At 38.7% G+C, this 16,102-nt stretch overlaps 1 protein-coding gene across 5 annotated transcripts in view; it reads right to left on the bottom strand.

Annotated features, from left to right (window-relative positions):
* Positions 1-7,681: 7,681 nt before the first annotated feature.
* Positions 7,682-16,102, bottom strand: part of TFCP2 (transcription factor CP2) — a 34,871-nt gene continuing 26,450 nt past the window's right edge. For 2 of the 5 annotated variants that reach the window (XM_081130792.1, XM_081130790.1), the window contains exons 10-16: positions 15,872-15,920; positions 15,366-15,459; positions 14,514-14,604; positions 12,461-12,585; positions 11,892-12,034; positions 9,580-9,631; positions 7,684-9,165 (exon numbers count right to left, since the gene is read on the bottom strand). In XM_081130792.1, the coding sequence (XP_080986918.1) occupies positions 9,131-9,165; positions 9,580-9,631; positions 11,892-12,034; positions 12,461-12,585; positions 14,514-14,604; positions 15,366-15,459; positions 15,872-15,920 (589 nt within the window). In that variant the 3' untranslated portion in view covers positions 7,684-9,130. Of the gene's footprint in view, positions 9,169-9,579; positions 9,632-11,891; positions 12,035-12,460; positions 12,586-14,513; positions 14,605-15,365; positions 15,460-15,871; positions 15,921-16,102 lie in introns of all 5 variants that reach the window. The other 3 variants (XM_081130791.1, XM_081130793.1, XM_081130794.1) reach the window with 3 other exon arrangements.

Here is a 16,102-nt window from a genome sequence, read left to right as displayed (position 1 = left end):
TTAGGCTGGTTCCAAAGTCTGTCTTTTCACTGCAACCAAGAAATATGGAGCCAGATCTATAGATTAGGGTGGCTTGAAAAAAATGCCACGAATTCCATTCCTCTCCCCTAGGTGACATCAGAGACTCTAAGAGGCTAGGAAACAACAGTGGAAAATGAAACAGCAGCAGATCACAAAAAAGCAGCTCTGCCTGGGTGGGTGTGGCTAAGCGATTGAGTGTCGACCTAGAATCCAAGGGATTAGGGTTCGATTCCCAGTTAGTGCACATGCCCGGGTTGCGGGCTGCAGCCGATCAATGACTCTCTCATCATTGATGTTTCTATCTCTCTCTCCCTCTCCTTTCCTATCTCTGAAATCAATAAAGATATATTTAAAAAAAAAAAAAAGCAGTTCTTAGGGTACCATGTATTGATCAATTCTCTACCGAAATTTAGGTGTGATATGTGATCCTGGAGCCAAACAGCCTGAATATAACCCCAACTCCTCCACTCACTAGGAGTGTGACCCTTAACAAGGTATGTAACTTCCCTGTCCCATAACACACACACACACACACACACACACACACACACACACACACACACACACACATACATCAATAAAAACTACAGGACATTTTAAAAACATCATCTGAACCTCTAACAAACATCACAACCACTTATCACAGTCACTTATTCAGCATTTCGTTGAATTGACAGAATCACTAGGTAAATTACCTCAGTGGTGCTAACTGGCCCATAGTAACTGCAATTCTGCCTCCAGCCTAAGCAGGGCCTATGGAGGTCAAATGACCAGGAAGCTCAAGTGCAGTAGATTAGAAACTACAAAGAAAAGTGAAAAAAAGTGCTATTATTATTAATATGTAAATAATAACCTTGGCATCCAATTCTAAATGTTACTCCTTTGTCCCAAACCATGCTGCTACGTATGTATGGACCAGCTCAGAATACACAAATCACAGATGGGTGGTTTGTTTTGGGGACAAAAAAGTCAAAGCAGAAAAGGTAGAAAAGACATTTGATCAAAAACAGCAGCCACAGATGAAAAACAAAGGTCAGATTTTACCTCCTGGGCGTGTTTACACATCTGTCTTACAGTTATGTTTACGTGTGGTAGATGAAAAGGAGACATGTTAACCTGACGAGCTCAGGGAAGGCCTGCATGTTGGCCTAGCAAACTCAGAGACCTAAAGTAACCACAAAGGAAGGTCCAAAATTAAAACTTTTTAACTAAAACCAGTTTATGGCAGGTAGTCATGTCTAGGCTAGAGACTTCCCTGACAAAAGTCAATCTTTATCTTATCTAAGCCTAACTTGTTTTTGCATCTACAATAACATTCCTTCGGAATGTCAGGGTAACTCCCTTTTTTTCCAGACCCCTCAGGGCACAACCAATGTACTAGGGTGGAGACCATAAAGCCTCATTGTTAGTTATCATGGGTTGATTTTTTTTACCATGTTAATTGTTCGTTGATTGTTAACTATCTTGTACCCACCTATGTAAAAGATGTATGTCTATCATTTTACTTTCCATCCAATCCCAGACGTTTCCCAGCTTTCTCCCACCTCCCTAGTCAATCACCAATGAATTTTCATGTAACCCACTTGTGTCTTCTTTTGATTGTAGTGTATAAAATAAAGTGCAAAACTGCCATTCTCTAGAGCATTACCTCAATCCATTGAGGTTTTGCTTTCCTGGCAATTGTTGGAAGTTTGGCTCTAATAAGCTCACAAAAATTCTCTATAGGTTTGAATGTTTCTTACATTGACAATGTAAAGACAATCATGTACTCAAAAGTATCCTAAATTTATTGAGCAACTGAATAAGTGTATTAAGGACAAAATAAACTCCCAACAACCCAATGAAGTAAGAATTGAAAGGTTAAGTTCAGTGGTGTATGGGCAGGCTAAATATCCATCTCGGATAGTGAATAAAGAAAAATTGAATTTATTTAAGGAAAAGGGGATGTGGGATGGGGATGTCCAAAGGGAAGGGCTATGCAGCACTGAGTCAAAGGGGATTGGGTCCATGATGGTCACAAAAATACACTTGGCACAGTGAAACAGGGAAGAGCAGGAGAACCTAGGCTGGGCTGCTTTGGCTCACTGAGGAGTCAGAGAGAGAAGGGGCCTTGGAGACAGGTTCAGGGGGTAAGCCCAGGACCAGCTGCCACTGCCCATTGCTCCCCTGGTTACAAGTCTCTGTGGGGTCCCCTCAGAGGGATGGAGAATGGTGCTGGCATGCTCCCCTGGTGGGGTGCACACACTGAGTCCTTTGTCTTGAGGTATTTATCTTTTTCTTACAGATGGAAATCTTAGGGGAGGTCTCAGGGGAGTGTCTCAATAGGATATTCATCAGCTTTCCAGGTGTGCTCTTTCAGGGGGTCATTAGTCAATGCAGCTGGTCCTGAGGCAGACACAGGAAATGCTCAGGGGGTCTAAACCAGCGATATGCTGGGGGAGGATAGGTTGCCCTGGGGACAAGTTTCTTGTTTTCTCAGTTTTGCCCCTTTCTGGCATCTGGGGCTTTCTGCTCTGGTGAGTCTCTACCGGGGTTTCTGTACCTAGCCCATCTAACAAGCACTATCTCCTTTTTAAGATGAGAAAGTTGAGGTTTAAGAGATTATATTGTCGCCCGGCCGGGCGTGGCTCAGCGGTTGAGTATCGACCTAGGATCCAGGCGATCGGGGTTCGATTCCTGGTCAGGGCATATGCCCGGGTTGTGGGCTCGATCAATGACTCTCTCATCATTGATATTTCTATCTCTCTCTCTCCCTCTCCTTTCCTCTCTCTGAAATCAATAAAGATATATTTTTAAAAAAATTTTTAATTAAAAAAAAAAAAAGAAGAGATTATATTGTCCAAAGTCACATCCAGGAAGAGCACCATCTGGGATTTGATGAGACTTATCCGATACCAAAGTAAAAACTGTATTGACTACTCTTTACCACCAAAAGATAAACAAGAATACACTCTCCAGGGGGGTTGTAAATTAATAGGTCAGAGGATACTATGTGTTGAGCTTCACAGAGAAAAAGTTAAAATAAAAAGCTAAGGCCTTGTATTTGTTTTTACACGGATAGGAAACTTGCAGATTTAGCCCTGATGTTGTATGCTACTTTACTAATATACACTTAATAATAATCCAGCTCTAGATAGACAGGCACCTCTTTGTGACTAATTCCACACTAACCAAAAGAGATCCATATGTGAAACCTGGGGAAAAGGGCCACAGCAATTGAAAAGCATCAACAAAGAAGCTGTGTGAGTTTATCAAAGAAGATTTCAAAAAGGACATACACAGATTGACCTACATATGTGTATAACCCACATAGACATCCTACTAAAAAAGCAGGCCCTGGCTTGCTAGCTCATTTGGTTGGAGTATTGTCCCAATACGCTAAGATTTCGGGTTCAGTCTCCAGTCAGGACATATACAAGAAGCGAACAATGAATGCATAAATAAATGGAACAACTTAGTGATGTTTCTTGCCCTCTCTAAAATCAATCAATCAATTAAAAAAAAACAAAGTAACAACCAAGTTTGAAGGGGTAGAGTGCAGGGGTGGTGAGTTTAGAGAGAGCAAACTTAATAAGCCTAAAGGAGGTGAACGAAAGTCTGAAGCAAAGTTGTAAAGATGTCTAGAGAAAGATATTAACTGCCTGGCCGGGCGTGGCTCAGCGGTTGAGCATCGACCTAGGATCCAGGCGATCGGAGTTCGATTCCCAGGCAGAGCACATGCCTGGGTTGCGGGATGCGGCCGATCAACGACTCTCTCATCATTGATGTTTCTATCTCTCTCTCTCCCTCTCCTTTCCTCTCTCTGAAATCAATAAAGATATATTAAAAAAAAAAAAAAAAGATATTAACGAAACCCTTAAATGAAAAATCAGACATTAGAACTCAGAAAGAAAACGGAAATCTACAGTGATTAAAATAAGGAATCTGCACCTCATCTTACACAAATATATGAAAACATAGTCACCTGATAAATGGGTTATTACTCATGTCCCAAAAGACCCCATGCAGTGCAGAATAGTATACTAATACACTAATATTTTTTAAATAGTAAGTTCCCTTATAATTGAAAATAATCCAATTGAAAATTTTAATTCATATATAACTTTGAAATCTCTGAAATTTGAGAAAAGAAATGTTAGTTGCAATTTCCAAGGTAATTTGTTGAATAGGCCTTTGTTCATTAAGAACAGCGCAGAAGAGATCTGGAAGTGAATAGGAAAGTTGAAAAAAGATAAAAGGAGGAAATGGAAATGGATGGAAGTTTAAAGTCAAAGGTAAAATACAGGTCATTAAAAGAAGCAAGAAAAAGGAAAAAAACTACCCCATGGCATTAATTTCGCATCACATAGGTCATCTTTTCCAGTTCATTCTGTGGTAGGCAATTAGACAGACATGAGCAGAGTAAGGACGATGGGCCAGGTACAGAAGGTCACCAGGGCAGAAAAGCCCCAGGTACCTAGCAAAGGACAATTGTAGGGTGGGACCTCAACCCCAGGGTGGCCTTTCCTCCCCTAGCATATCACTGGTCATGCTGTTTGGACCCCCTGACCTTTTCCTCCCTAGAAATAACATCTAGGCCTCAGTTGTATTTCAGCTTCAGGCCCAGAAAAGCAACAAAACCAGCCACAGTTGACCTCAGGACCAGCTGCATTAAATATTGACCCCCACCCTGGTGCAGACCAATTCATCAGTGGAGACCAGAACCCTGAAAGGACACATCGGGAAAACTGCTGAATATTCTACTGCGAACTCCTCTAAAATCTCCACCCTTAAAACCCTTAGGAAGGAGGACCCAGTGTGCTCTCCCTCCCCTCCTGGAGAGCAAGCCGAGCCTCTCCCCACCTCAAAGGGGGTTACCATTACCATCCTCACTCCCAAGCTCCAAGGACCCTTCCTTTACTTCTATAATTTTGTTTCCTAAGCTCATTTCTTCTAGGAATTACTTCTTCTACCTCTGTAATTTTATAAATAAATGTTCTGCAGTTTGGGTCTTGGCTCTGAATTCTCTCCTAGCCAGAACTCAAGTACTGAGGTTGCTGAACCCAGGTTTGGTCTGACCCCACTGGTCTTAATACCTGGTGCTATTCCCCCACCTACAATAGTTCCATTTTGCAGTGTTAGTAAACTCTTCCTCATTTATGCCTTGGAGTTCATAAAATGAAACAAAAATTTAATCACAAACTAAAAATAAATATTCTAGTAGAAAAGCCTTAGCCCACAATTAAGAAAATGGGCATTTTTACGAGAAGCAGAATAAGCAGGATTACTTTATGAATTAGTATACAGGGTAGGGCAAAAGTAGGCTTAGAGTTGTTCGTATGGAAATTAATATAATAATTAATAAATAATAATACAAGAATAAACTACCTACTTTTGCCTCACCCTGTACAAATGACACAGCTAGGTGGGGAGTTTGTACCATTCCCGTTGAAATTGTGGAGTTCTCATAACAGAGCAGTAGAGGCCATAACAGATCAAATTCCTATAAAGGAATCATCCATGGCCAAGGAAACCAACCAACGATTCAGAAAAATGACAAAATGGCTCAACTTCAGCTCTCTAGTCCCAAGCTGTACAGAATTGTTAAGTCCTGGCCAGAGAAAAAAGCTACAGTGAAGAGGGAGAAGCTCAGTCCTGACTTTACCCCAAATTTGTGTTGCTTTCAAAACTGAATGCAGAAGCTCTATTCAATCTTTCATGGTAGTTTGCAAGACAGCCCAAATCTTTGCAGCAACCCTATAAAAAGACTTTCTCAGAATACTTGGGGACACAAAGGGTTTTCAGAACACTACTCCATTTGGCATAAATTAGAAATACAGTAGTTAGTTCCATTGTGCCAAGCCTCCCCATGCTCCTCCATCTCACAGTGGTGAGCTCATGACTACTCCTCACAACATACCCAGTGCTGACAGCGCCTGACTTCCAGGAATCAAAAGGTATAACCCTCATGTGGACCTCACTCTCTCAGGTCTTTCAGACTCTAGTGGTCTTGTATTCATTGTACTACAATCTCTTACCAGACAATATGGCCATTCCCATTTCTTCTCCTCTTAAATGACTACTTAAAGAAATTATTTATGTGGACAAACATTCTTATTGGGCCATAATACTGGACAAAGTCTTAGTACTTTCTAGACACATTTCATGTAGTGACTAGTACAGTCCTGCAAGGGCCTCTCTTTTTATTTCCCAATAACTCTCTCTTTTAACTACAAGTCTTTATACAGCAGATTCTTCTAGTTGGAACCTACTACACTTCAAGGGAACAGAACAGACAATGCTAAGTCAAATAGGATGCTACTCTACTCTCAGGAGGGCCTAAAATCTAAACATTCTCCTTCTCATATACTCTCACTCCAAGAGAAACATTAAACTATTTTAAATATCAACTGTCACATTGTTTAAAAGGTAAAATGCAGCAAATTTTACTTCTAGAGATATATCTTAGAGATGCATGCAAAAAAATTATGACAATGCATGTTCAAATGGATCTAACCTAAATAGTATCCACAGGGAATGGACATTTGGTTTTTTAATCTCACCCGAGAATTCATTTTAGGGAGGAAGAGGGAGAAAGAGAGAAACATGTGAAAAGGACTGAACCCAAAACCCAGGTGAGCCCTGACCAGAAATCTAACCGTAACCCTTCAGTATACGGCATGATGCTCCAACCAACTGAGCCACACTGGCCAGGGCATGGGAATGGCCATTTTAAAAAAACAAATGATGTGGAACTATAAATTCTAATATAGAAATATGTTCAAGGTGTTACATAAATACAAAAAGCAAATTTCAGACCATTAGTATTACATGAGCCCGAGCAGAGTGTGTGTGTGTGTGTGTGTGTGTGTGTGTGTGAGTGTGGGGGAGGGAGGGAGGGAGGATGGGAGAGAAAGAAAGAGATGGTGACCTCTATGGAATGGAACTAGAAAGTAGTAAGTTATATCCTTCTTTATTGTTTGAATTTATCACTTTGCGCTTGACTTTCATAATGAAAAAGCTAGTTCTAAATTTTCATTTAATTAAAGGGATAAATAGTGAACAGATGCAATTTTTAAAGGAAGCTGACTAACTGCAATATTCTACCACTATACCAGTTCTTACCAATTATATAGTATTGGCACTACAAATATTTTTTGGAGCTAAAGAAAGTATGAGAGATTTTCTGGATAATTTAAGGATCTGTGATTACAAAGTTGTATAAATCCATTCCTATAAATTTGAAGACTACTCTAAAAAAAAACTACCCCTAACTCCAAGTAAAAATTAGTAAGTGTAAATTTATAGTAAATATATTAATAGAATTTTATGTATCATTTGCAGTAAACAAGAGTCACAGATTCAGATTTAGAAAGGATCTTAAAAGTCATCTAATCCAACCCTCCTAGTTTAACATTATTCAGACAAAACAGGAAAAAAAACCCCAACACAATAGGAGCCTGCTGAGAGCTGATTTCCCTGAAGCTGAGAGCCGCCAGTCCTAGGAACATAGTATAACTAGAAATGTCCCCCTAAAACAGAGACGTCTGGTAATCATTCACTAAAAAAAAAAAGATTTGAGCCTAAGATACCAAGTTGCCCAGGTCAGTTCTAAACAAGTTAGTTTACTTAATTTCCCAGTTTCAAAGTTTTCAATGTGTTTCCAACCAAAAGAAACAGGCCATGTTGCAGGTTGATTTTAATGAACAAAAATCTCTGTATAAAAACATTTAAACTTTATCAAATGTTTTAAAAACACACACAGATCCAAATCTAGTACATAATCTTTGAATATTATCTTTTTTCACCCCAACATATGTGTAAAGGGATTTCTGGATAAAATTTTACATGTGAAAGAAAAAAGACCCATAGTCTTACACATGTAAATGCACACACAATCATTCTTTAAGATGGAATAAAAATATATGGGAAGAATGTGAATGGAATCAGAAGGAATTTCTTATAAAGCTTAAATAAAGGAATATTACACAAGTAAAAGAACTGCCTGTACCAAGAAAAAATGCAGAGGGGAAAGAGAAAGGAGGGGTTAGTTTATCTCATTAATAAATAGTTTGAGAAGGTCATTTAAGAACAGTGAATTTTGGGAGTTACAGAAAATCCCTAGTTTTCACCACCTCAAATTCTGTGACCTGATAACTGATGATGCTTACAAAGCACCTATGTTTTTACTTTTTGTAGGCTTTGATTTGTTCATCATTATTTAGGTGTGGTTTGTCCCTTCAAGTGGTTAAATACTCAGTTCTCATTCCGTATTATGTCCTATTCACCAGAAGAGCCACAGTGAGAAATGATGGCAAGCACAGGGTACTACAAAGGGGCATTAATGGGTGGCAATTAATAAGAGTCAGACTGCCTGGGTTTGGATTTCAGCATCACCGCCTGCTAGCTGCCGGCTACTCAGCAAGCTGCTTAGCCACTACATGTCACCATTTCCTCACCTTCAATTAGGGATCATTATTACCTACTTTATATAGGATTATTAACAGGATTTAAACAAGATAATCCATTAAAAGAATTTATCACACTGCCTGGCACAAATAAATGCTCCATAAATGTTAGCTGAAATTATTTAGTCACAGTTTTAACAGGGGAACCAAAAGAAAAATTCTAGTCTATCTCAGTATTTCTCTTTGATGAGGTTTTCAGGGGCCAACTGTGGTAAAAAGGCAGTTTATGTTTGATGCAAAAGAGATTGAGGATCTAGTCTTATGAATATAGATGTTCACTTTTTTATATTAGAAAAAATTATACAGGTCCATATCACAAAATTTAACATGTTTCCATTAAACATCACACAGTTCTCATCATCATGTCCTAGATACACCCAAATGATGTGGAGTTTCTATTGATATTCAATAGCAGGGTCCAGAAATTTTAACTAAGAAACAGCTGCAGAAATGCATGTTGGGCAGTAATCTGTGTGTGCCACAAGAGCTGGGGCCAACACAGATGGCTGGGATTCTGCCTCCATGGCCTAGACTCCCCCCCACACACAGTCAGATGGGTCAGGTTCCAGCAGACCTTCAAATCTCCATTTTCAACCCCTTCAAAAAGGGAGCTCCCAAGAGGTGAAGGAAGCAGCAGCCACTGAGGATGGAATGCCCCACACCTACTTCAGTATAATATGATAGCTATCATTGGTTTCTGCTGTAAAAAAAGAGAGAGAGAGAGAGAGAATAATCTTTAGTCACCTTTAAAACACAGTAGGAAGAAAAAAGTATAGTTATGTTCTTTTGAGAAAGAGAAAAAACAGAGGAGGGCAAATAGCATACTTATTGTCAGAGAATACTTATAATAAATTTGCATTATAAAAACAACATGCCTCAATTTCCTCATTTGTGCATGGAAGGTGAAAGAGAATGGCAGAGAATCAGTTATACTTTGTCTATTCTGCTAATGACAAGAAGCCAATTCATACAAAGGAACAACCTCTAATAATGTCACTTTCTCTACATCAGATGTGGTGGCTGACATTTTCCCTCTCTCCTCAAAGAAGTCAAATATGAAAAAGGCTCTTCAACTCCTTAGAAAAAGCTGTTTGTCTTACTATTTTATTACCTTTCATTGTGTCCAGAATAAAACAGGCTTCTTCCTGAAAATTCTGTATCATCTGAAAAAAGATCAAGAAAATTTGATTATTAAAAACTGGTTTGCTGTATTTATTTTGCATATGTGGCTGTTTATTATATTGGATTTAAGTGAAAAATAATCCTTTGCTTTGTTTTCTCCTGTTTAGTTTTTAAGTTTTAAAAGCTAAGTAGTCTACAACAGTGATCTTAAAACTGGAGTATGCATTTTCCTGGGTTAATCCCAAGACTTTGCAAGGGGTACACAGACACTGAAAGGCCCATATGGGAAAACTGACTTCTAGTTCTCCAATGTCTGTATCTCCTCTTTTCTAAAACTGCCAAGAACCTCTTCAGTTTTCCTTTCCCATTTTCCCTTCTCACACTCCCTTTTCCCATTTTATAAAATAAAGGCATGAGTTTCACAGTCCTGGAATCCTACCAAAATGCACTACCCTGGGGTATAAAAGCCTCCAGAATACCCAAGTATAACTGCAAATGTAAACTCTAATAACTGCGCAACAAATTCTTTGTGGGGGTCACATGGTTACCAATTCTTTTCTTTCACCAGAATTGGACTGACCTAATCACAAATTGTCAAGTAACAGATAATTCAAAATAATTTTTGACAATATTACTATGTACTTTTGGGCACATAACTCGAGCTCAAAAAAAAAAATCCAGCAATGGTGTCATAACAATGGTGTAAATAACTGTGAATCAGGTTCCACAGCACTTACATCTAGAGGAAAAAACCAGGTGGAATTGATGCTGAAATCTGTTTCATTTTATAGGCAGTATTCATCTATAGATGAATTAACTGTGAGGAATAGGGCGTCAGGAATCAAGCAATCTCATCCATCTCATTAATGGATACACTTATAATAAATTTTTTCTTAATGTTTAATAACTCATAAAAACATATAATACATTTACGTTGTTTTAATCAACTCTAATTATAGTGTTAATTCTATTCAGAATAAATAATCAATTTTACTGAAACATTTTTTTGTTGAAACAAATTTTTGTTTCAATGAAATATGGTAGAATACTAATAAAAAATGTTCAAACATAAAAATGTTATGATAAAATTCTATGGGGGAAGTGAATGGAAATATGACTTCAAGGAATTTATGTAAAATTTCTGTTAAAAAGCATATTCACGTCTGGCCAGAGTGGCTAAGTTGGCTGAACATCATAAATGCACCACAAGGTTGCCGGTTTGATTCTCGGTCAGGGCACATACCCAAGTTGCAGGTTGGATCCCTGGTTGAACAAATTGATGTGCCCCCCCGCCCTCTCTCTCAGCATGCCCCTGGGTGAGGATTAAAAAAAAAAGTATATTCATATATTTTTTAAACAAATGATAGTTTAAATCACTCTTGTATTTAGTTTACATAGAACACAGAATAGTGAAACAACCATTTTTTAAAAAATAATATGTTTTTATTGATTTGAGAAAGAGAGGAAAAGAGAGAGAAAGATTAACATGAGAGATATATTGATTGCCTCCCGTTGAGCCCATAACCCAGGCATGTGCCCTGACTGGAAATCAAACCAGTGACCTTTTGATGCACGGGATGATGCTCAACCAGCTGACCCACACTGGCCAGGGCCAACCATTTCATTTTTTAAATGTCATATAACATGCCCAGAAATAACATCTTTTGCAACTTTCCTTAACTTAAGAGAAAAAAATATTTAAGTCGCTAAAAATGTGCAAAAGAGGAAGGAAGGGAGAGGGAGAGAGAGATAGAAACATCAATGATGAGGCCTGGACAGGAGTGGCTCAGCAGTTGACCATCGACCTAGGATCCAGGAGATTGCAGTTCAATTTCCGGTCAGGGCACATGCCTGGGTTGCGGGTGCGGTCCCCAGCCAATCAATGACTCTCTCATCATTGATGTTTCTATCTCTCTCTCCCCCTCTCCCTTCCTCTCTCTGAAATCAATAAAGATTAAAAAAAAAAAAAAAAGTATTAAAAAAACAACATCAATGATGAGAGAGAGTCATTGATGGGCTGCCTCCTGCACGCACCCTACTGGGGATCGAGCCTGAAACCCAGGCATGAACCATGATCTCCTGGTTCATGGGTTGATGCTCAATCACTTAGACAAACAGGCCAGGTGAGGAGATACATGTTTTTTAAAAATTATTTTAGGAGGTAAGCAACCAAACACATTTGAGAACCTCTGGTCTAGTAAACAAAGCACTGCCCCGAAAGAACTGCTCTTGCTCCTACCACATGCCCTAAACCTGACAAATTCATTGTCATTTGGTGATTCAGCTATACTGAAAATCTACCTCATCACTAATGAGCACATGGATTCCTGTTGGCCCCTGCTTGTAGATCTGGCTGATCTGGCAAGGGGAAATGCTGAAAAGCTGAGCAATTTTTTCTGTCAGTTCAACAGCTGTCAGTTCTTCTAGGTAGATGGCATGGTACACTGCAAAAGGAAGAGAGCAATGGCAGTCAGCACAAAGTTTATCTGCTCTTAAAGGTAATCTGATCACTAGGAATGCCCACTTTCTGAAGGACTCAGAGTCAAATCCTGAGTCCTGACTCAACCACTTGCTAGTGTGTGGCCTGGGGTAAGTTACTTAACATCCATAAGCCTCATTTTCCTCACTTAAATGTGGGTGATAACAATAAAATCTACTGCAAAGAGGAGACACTAGTTGTATAAGTTAAAATATGTAAAAAAGTGCTGATAATAGTGCCTGGCATATATTAGGAACTCAATAAATGTTAGCTATTCAATTATTTCAGGCAAATGCTAAATCTGCTGTTTGATAAATTCCTATCACACATGCTTGTAAGTCATCTCTTTGCCTTTCTTCATATCTGTCCTGGCCTGTCCAGAATGACCTACCGAAGAAAGTACCATTTGAGTCTCCATCCTCATGCTTCTGCTGCTGCTGTTGCTGCTGTTGCTGCTGCTCCCTCAACTGTAAGGATTCCTGACAAACATAAATGGTTAGCCTTGGGCGCACCATCCTAGGGAGGGAAAAAAAAGCTGTTAGTCTTACATTTTTCACGGCAAGCACATTTTAAGGGAGAACTTATGTACTTACATTAATACCATAGAGCAAGAGCTGAAAATTGGCAGCCCATGAGCCAATGCAGCTCATTTGCCATGTTTTATTAACTCCCCACTGGGTGTTTTGTATGTGTGTATGCATTTAACTGAGTTTCTTCCAACAGAAGGCATCATATAAACCTCTGAATTTTTGGCTTTTCTTCAAAAATCAGATCTGGCAATCCAAAGCCCTTATTCTACAAGAAAACAATCAGCTGTTCTCCTTGAACGGGATGTGCATTCTTCAGTACACCCCAGGCTTGACTGTCACTCATTTACATATGGACTCTGTAATTATCTGAGTTTGTGACTTTTGATATAAAGGTTAGAAATACAGATGTTCCTCAATATACGGTGGGGTTATGTCCTGATAAACCCATCATAAGTGAAAATATCATACATTGAAAACGCATTTAATACACCTAACCTACCAAACATCACAGCATAGCCTACTCTACCTTAAATGTGAGCAGAACACTTACACGAGCCTACAGTTGGGCAAAATCATCTCACTGCCACTGCTCAGCATTACCACTTATCACTAGAGCACAGGAAAAGATCAAAAGTCACAATTCGAAGTACAGTTTCTACTGACTGCATATCACTTTCACACCACCATAAAGCTGAACAATCTTAAGTCAAGCCATCATCAGTCAGGGACCATCTGTATTCAAAATGTATGAGCCACTGTTCTGTGAGTCAGGTTCAGACATACCTTTTATTTAAAAGTGCCAATATAGTAAACTGGAGAGTCTCATCTCCCTCATTAACTTCTCCTAAATAGTCTAAGCCTTCTTTCTGTTCTTACTTCTTTGAAAACCATATTCAATTACCTCCTGACCTCATTATCTTATTGCTCCTTATTTCTAAATGCTCTTTAGACAGTACATTTAAAAATGAAATATACATTCTTTTCCCCCAAGTCATTAACCCCTGCATTTCACCTTTTCCTTAAAATTTTTCAAGATTATAGCCAATCTTGATAACTCTTGTGATATACAAAACAACAAATATTTCACAACCTGTTTCATTATTTAGTGACTGATTTGGTTCTATGGCATTGACCTGTACATTTTTTCCATCAAAATTACTGGTACCTATGGAAACTGGAAATAACAAATTTGGTCTATAAATTACTCTGTATGTTACAAATAGTAGTTGTAACAAGACATTTAAGCAATTACTACCCAAACTTAAGAATGATCTCTCCTTTAGTTCAAACTGAATTCAGGGCCTTTACATCTGTTGTTCCTTCTGCCTAGAGGGCTCTTCCCTCATATGACCTCACAGCTTCCAGTCTTTTCACAACTCAGTTTAAATGATCCCTCCTCCCATCCAAGTAGTAACCAGGCCTGACTTCGGTGCGTTCAGAGTGGAATGGCCATAGATAATAAATAATCCCTCCTCAGAAGGATCTTTCTTAACCAAATTCTGGGTACTCTACAGGTCACAACCTCGTTTTTGTTTTTGTTTTCCTTCAAAGCATTATCACTAACCAAAATACTCTATATCTTTATCTCTCTTCCCATTAGAAAGTAGTCTTCATGATAACAGGTACCCTGTTTATTCTGCTCACCAATGTATCCCCAGAGCCTAATGGCTCATAATAGGGACAATGAATATTTATTGAATGAAAGAAACTACCTGAAAATAAAAAATGGGATATCATGAGGAATTCCTTGAATCAAGTGTGGGAAAGGATATTTTTCATCTTTGTTTATTTAGTACATAGTTAGCATTCAAATAGAATGTTTTGACAAGATGGATTTAGTTGTGCAACAAGAGTCCCTGAATCCAAATCCATTTGAAATCCAACCTCACTGGTATTTTAACACTAAGCACATACCGGCCTTTTAATGCATTAAAAAGTCTGATTCCATCTGCAGGGCCACAGATTTGGATCACATCATCTCTAGTTAGTTTCAATAAATCTGCCCCTGAAATAAATATAAGAAAATGGGTGATAGAGGCAAAGATTCTCTTTGTTAATGACTATTAATATGGGCTCTGTTACCTCATTACTACTATGTTACAACCCATAATTTTTTGCATGGTATGTAAGGCCCTCCATGACCTGGCCCGTTTCCTCTCCCATCTCAATTCCCACCCAATTACTTCTCCACTTACCCCTATGCTCTCATCATACTGACGTCTAATGAGAAGCTGCTCCTCCTGCCTGAAATAACCTTCCACTGTCTGACCAACAGACTCCTCATTCTTCATGTATCACACACGTTCCCTAACTCCAGACCCTCTCCTAAATGCCTAACTTTGTATCTATTACATCACAACTACTTGTTTACCCTTTTTTGGGGGGTTATTTTGATTTGAATTTTTGATACTAGATGATGAATGATCAGGAAGTATGCCTTATCCATCTGTGTATTCTACCACACCTGGCACACCGAAGGTGTGAAACAAAAGTGGAATGTGCAAATAAAATACAACATAGTGATATCAAGGGGAAAATTTCAGACTACCTGCAAATGCTCCTTGATAAAATACTACATAGATTATACATTTTAAAAGTGTTGTAAAGGATAATATTTAAAAATTAAAGTGAGTTTAAACTAAGATATCTTTAAGTATTTCACAGCAAGCGCGCGTGGGGGCGCACACACACACACATGGATACCAGGAGGCCCTAGAATGTAAAATACCCCATGCTGGGGAAAACAAAAGGACAAGCAAATTTAACCTGAGAAGTTTGTAAAAAGCCTTGTGAATGTAGAAAACCGGTTTCGATGCAACCACTGCTGAGCTTCCTGAGGTGTGGTTGTTGGCAAGAGGTTCTGAAAGAGAGAAAGAAATTCTTTTGGTAACTAAATAGATTGAAGTTCAAAAAGGTAAATGTTACATTATTAGGTAACACTAGCCAAACACACCCACACTCAGACAGGCCTAGTTTGCTTGGGAAGCTGTTTATATACATCAGCCTTCTTTCTCTAACCATGCAAGATACCCTGGCAATGCCATCCTTATCTTCCCCACTAGGTTGTCAGTTCCTTAAACACAAGGGCCCTGCATTACTTGTTTTTTATCTCCAGTTCCTAGCATAGTATCTGTTTATAGTCAAAATTCAGTAAGTGTGTGTTTTAATGAATGAATGAATACTCCTTAAAAGTTGGGCACTTCTACTAAACTGCACAGTCATCAAAGTATTATTAGACATTGCAAATAACTGACATTTAACTTTAGACTTACATCTGTGACTGGAGGGGGCGGCTCTGGCTGGTGGTTTGGTGAACCATTTCTAAAGAAACATTTATAATGAAAGGGTGAGTCCATGACACACACTAGGGTTCATCATCTCATTCTTCACTCTCATAATAAGTCCTAAACTAGAGATTTAAAGGGAACTGTGCTCTTATAAAACATTCTTACTCTTGGACCCAATACTTCTATTATCTGCTAATGTATTGTAAAGATTTGGGG

Source organism: Miniopterus schreibersii (genome assembly GCF_964146895.1).
Source record: "Miniopterus schreibersii genome assembly, chromosome: 2".
Classification (NCBI taxonomy): domain Eukaryota; kingdom Metazoa; phylum Chordata; class Mammalia; order Chiroptera; family Miniopteridae; genus Miniopterus; species Miniopterus schreibersii.
The sequence above is the reverse complement of the archived record's forward strand: the minus strand, read 5'-3'. Positions and strand labels throughout refer to the sequence as shown.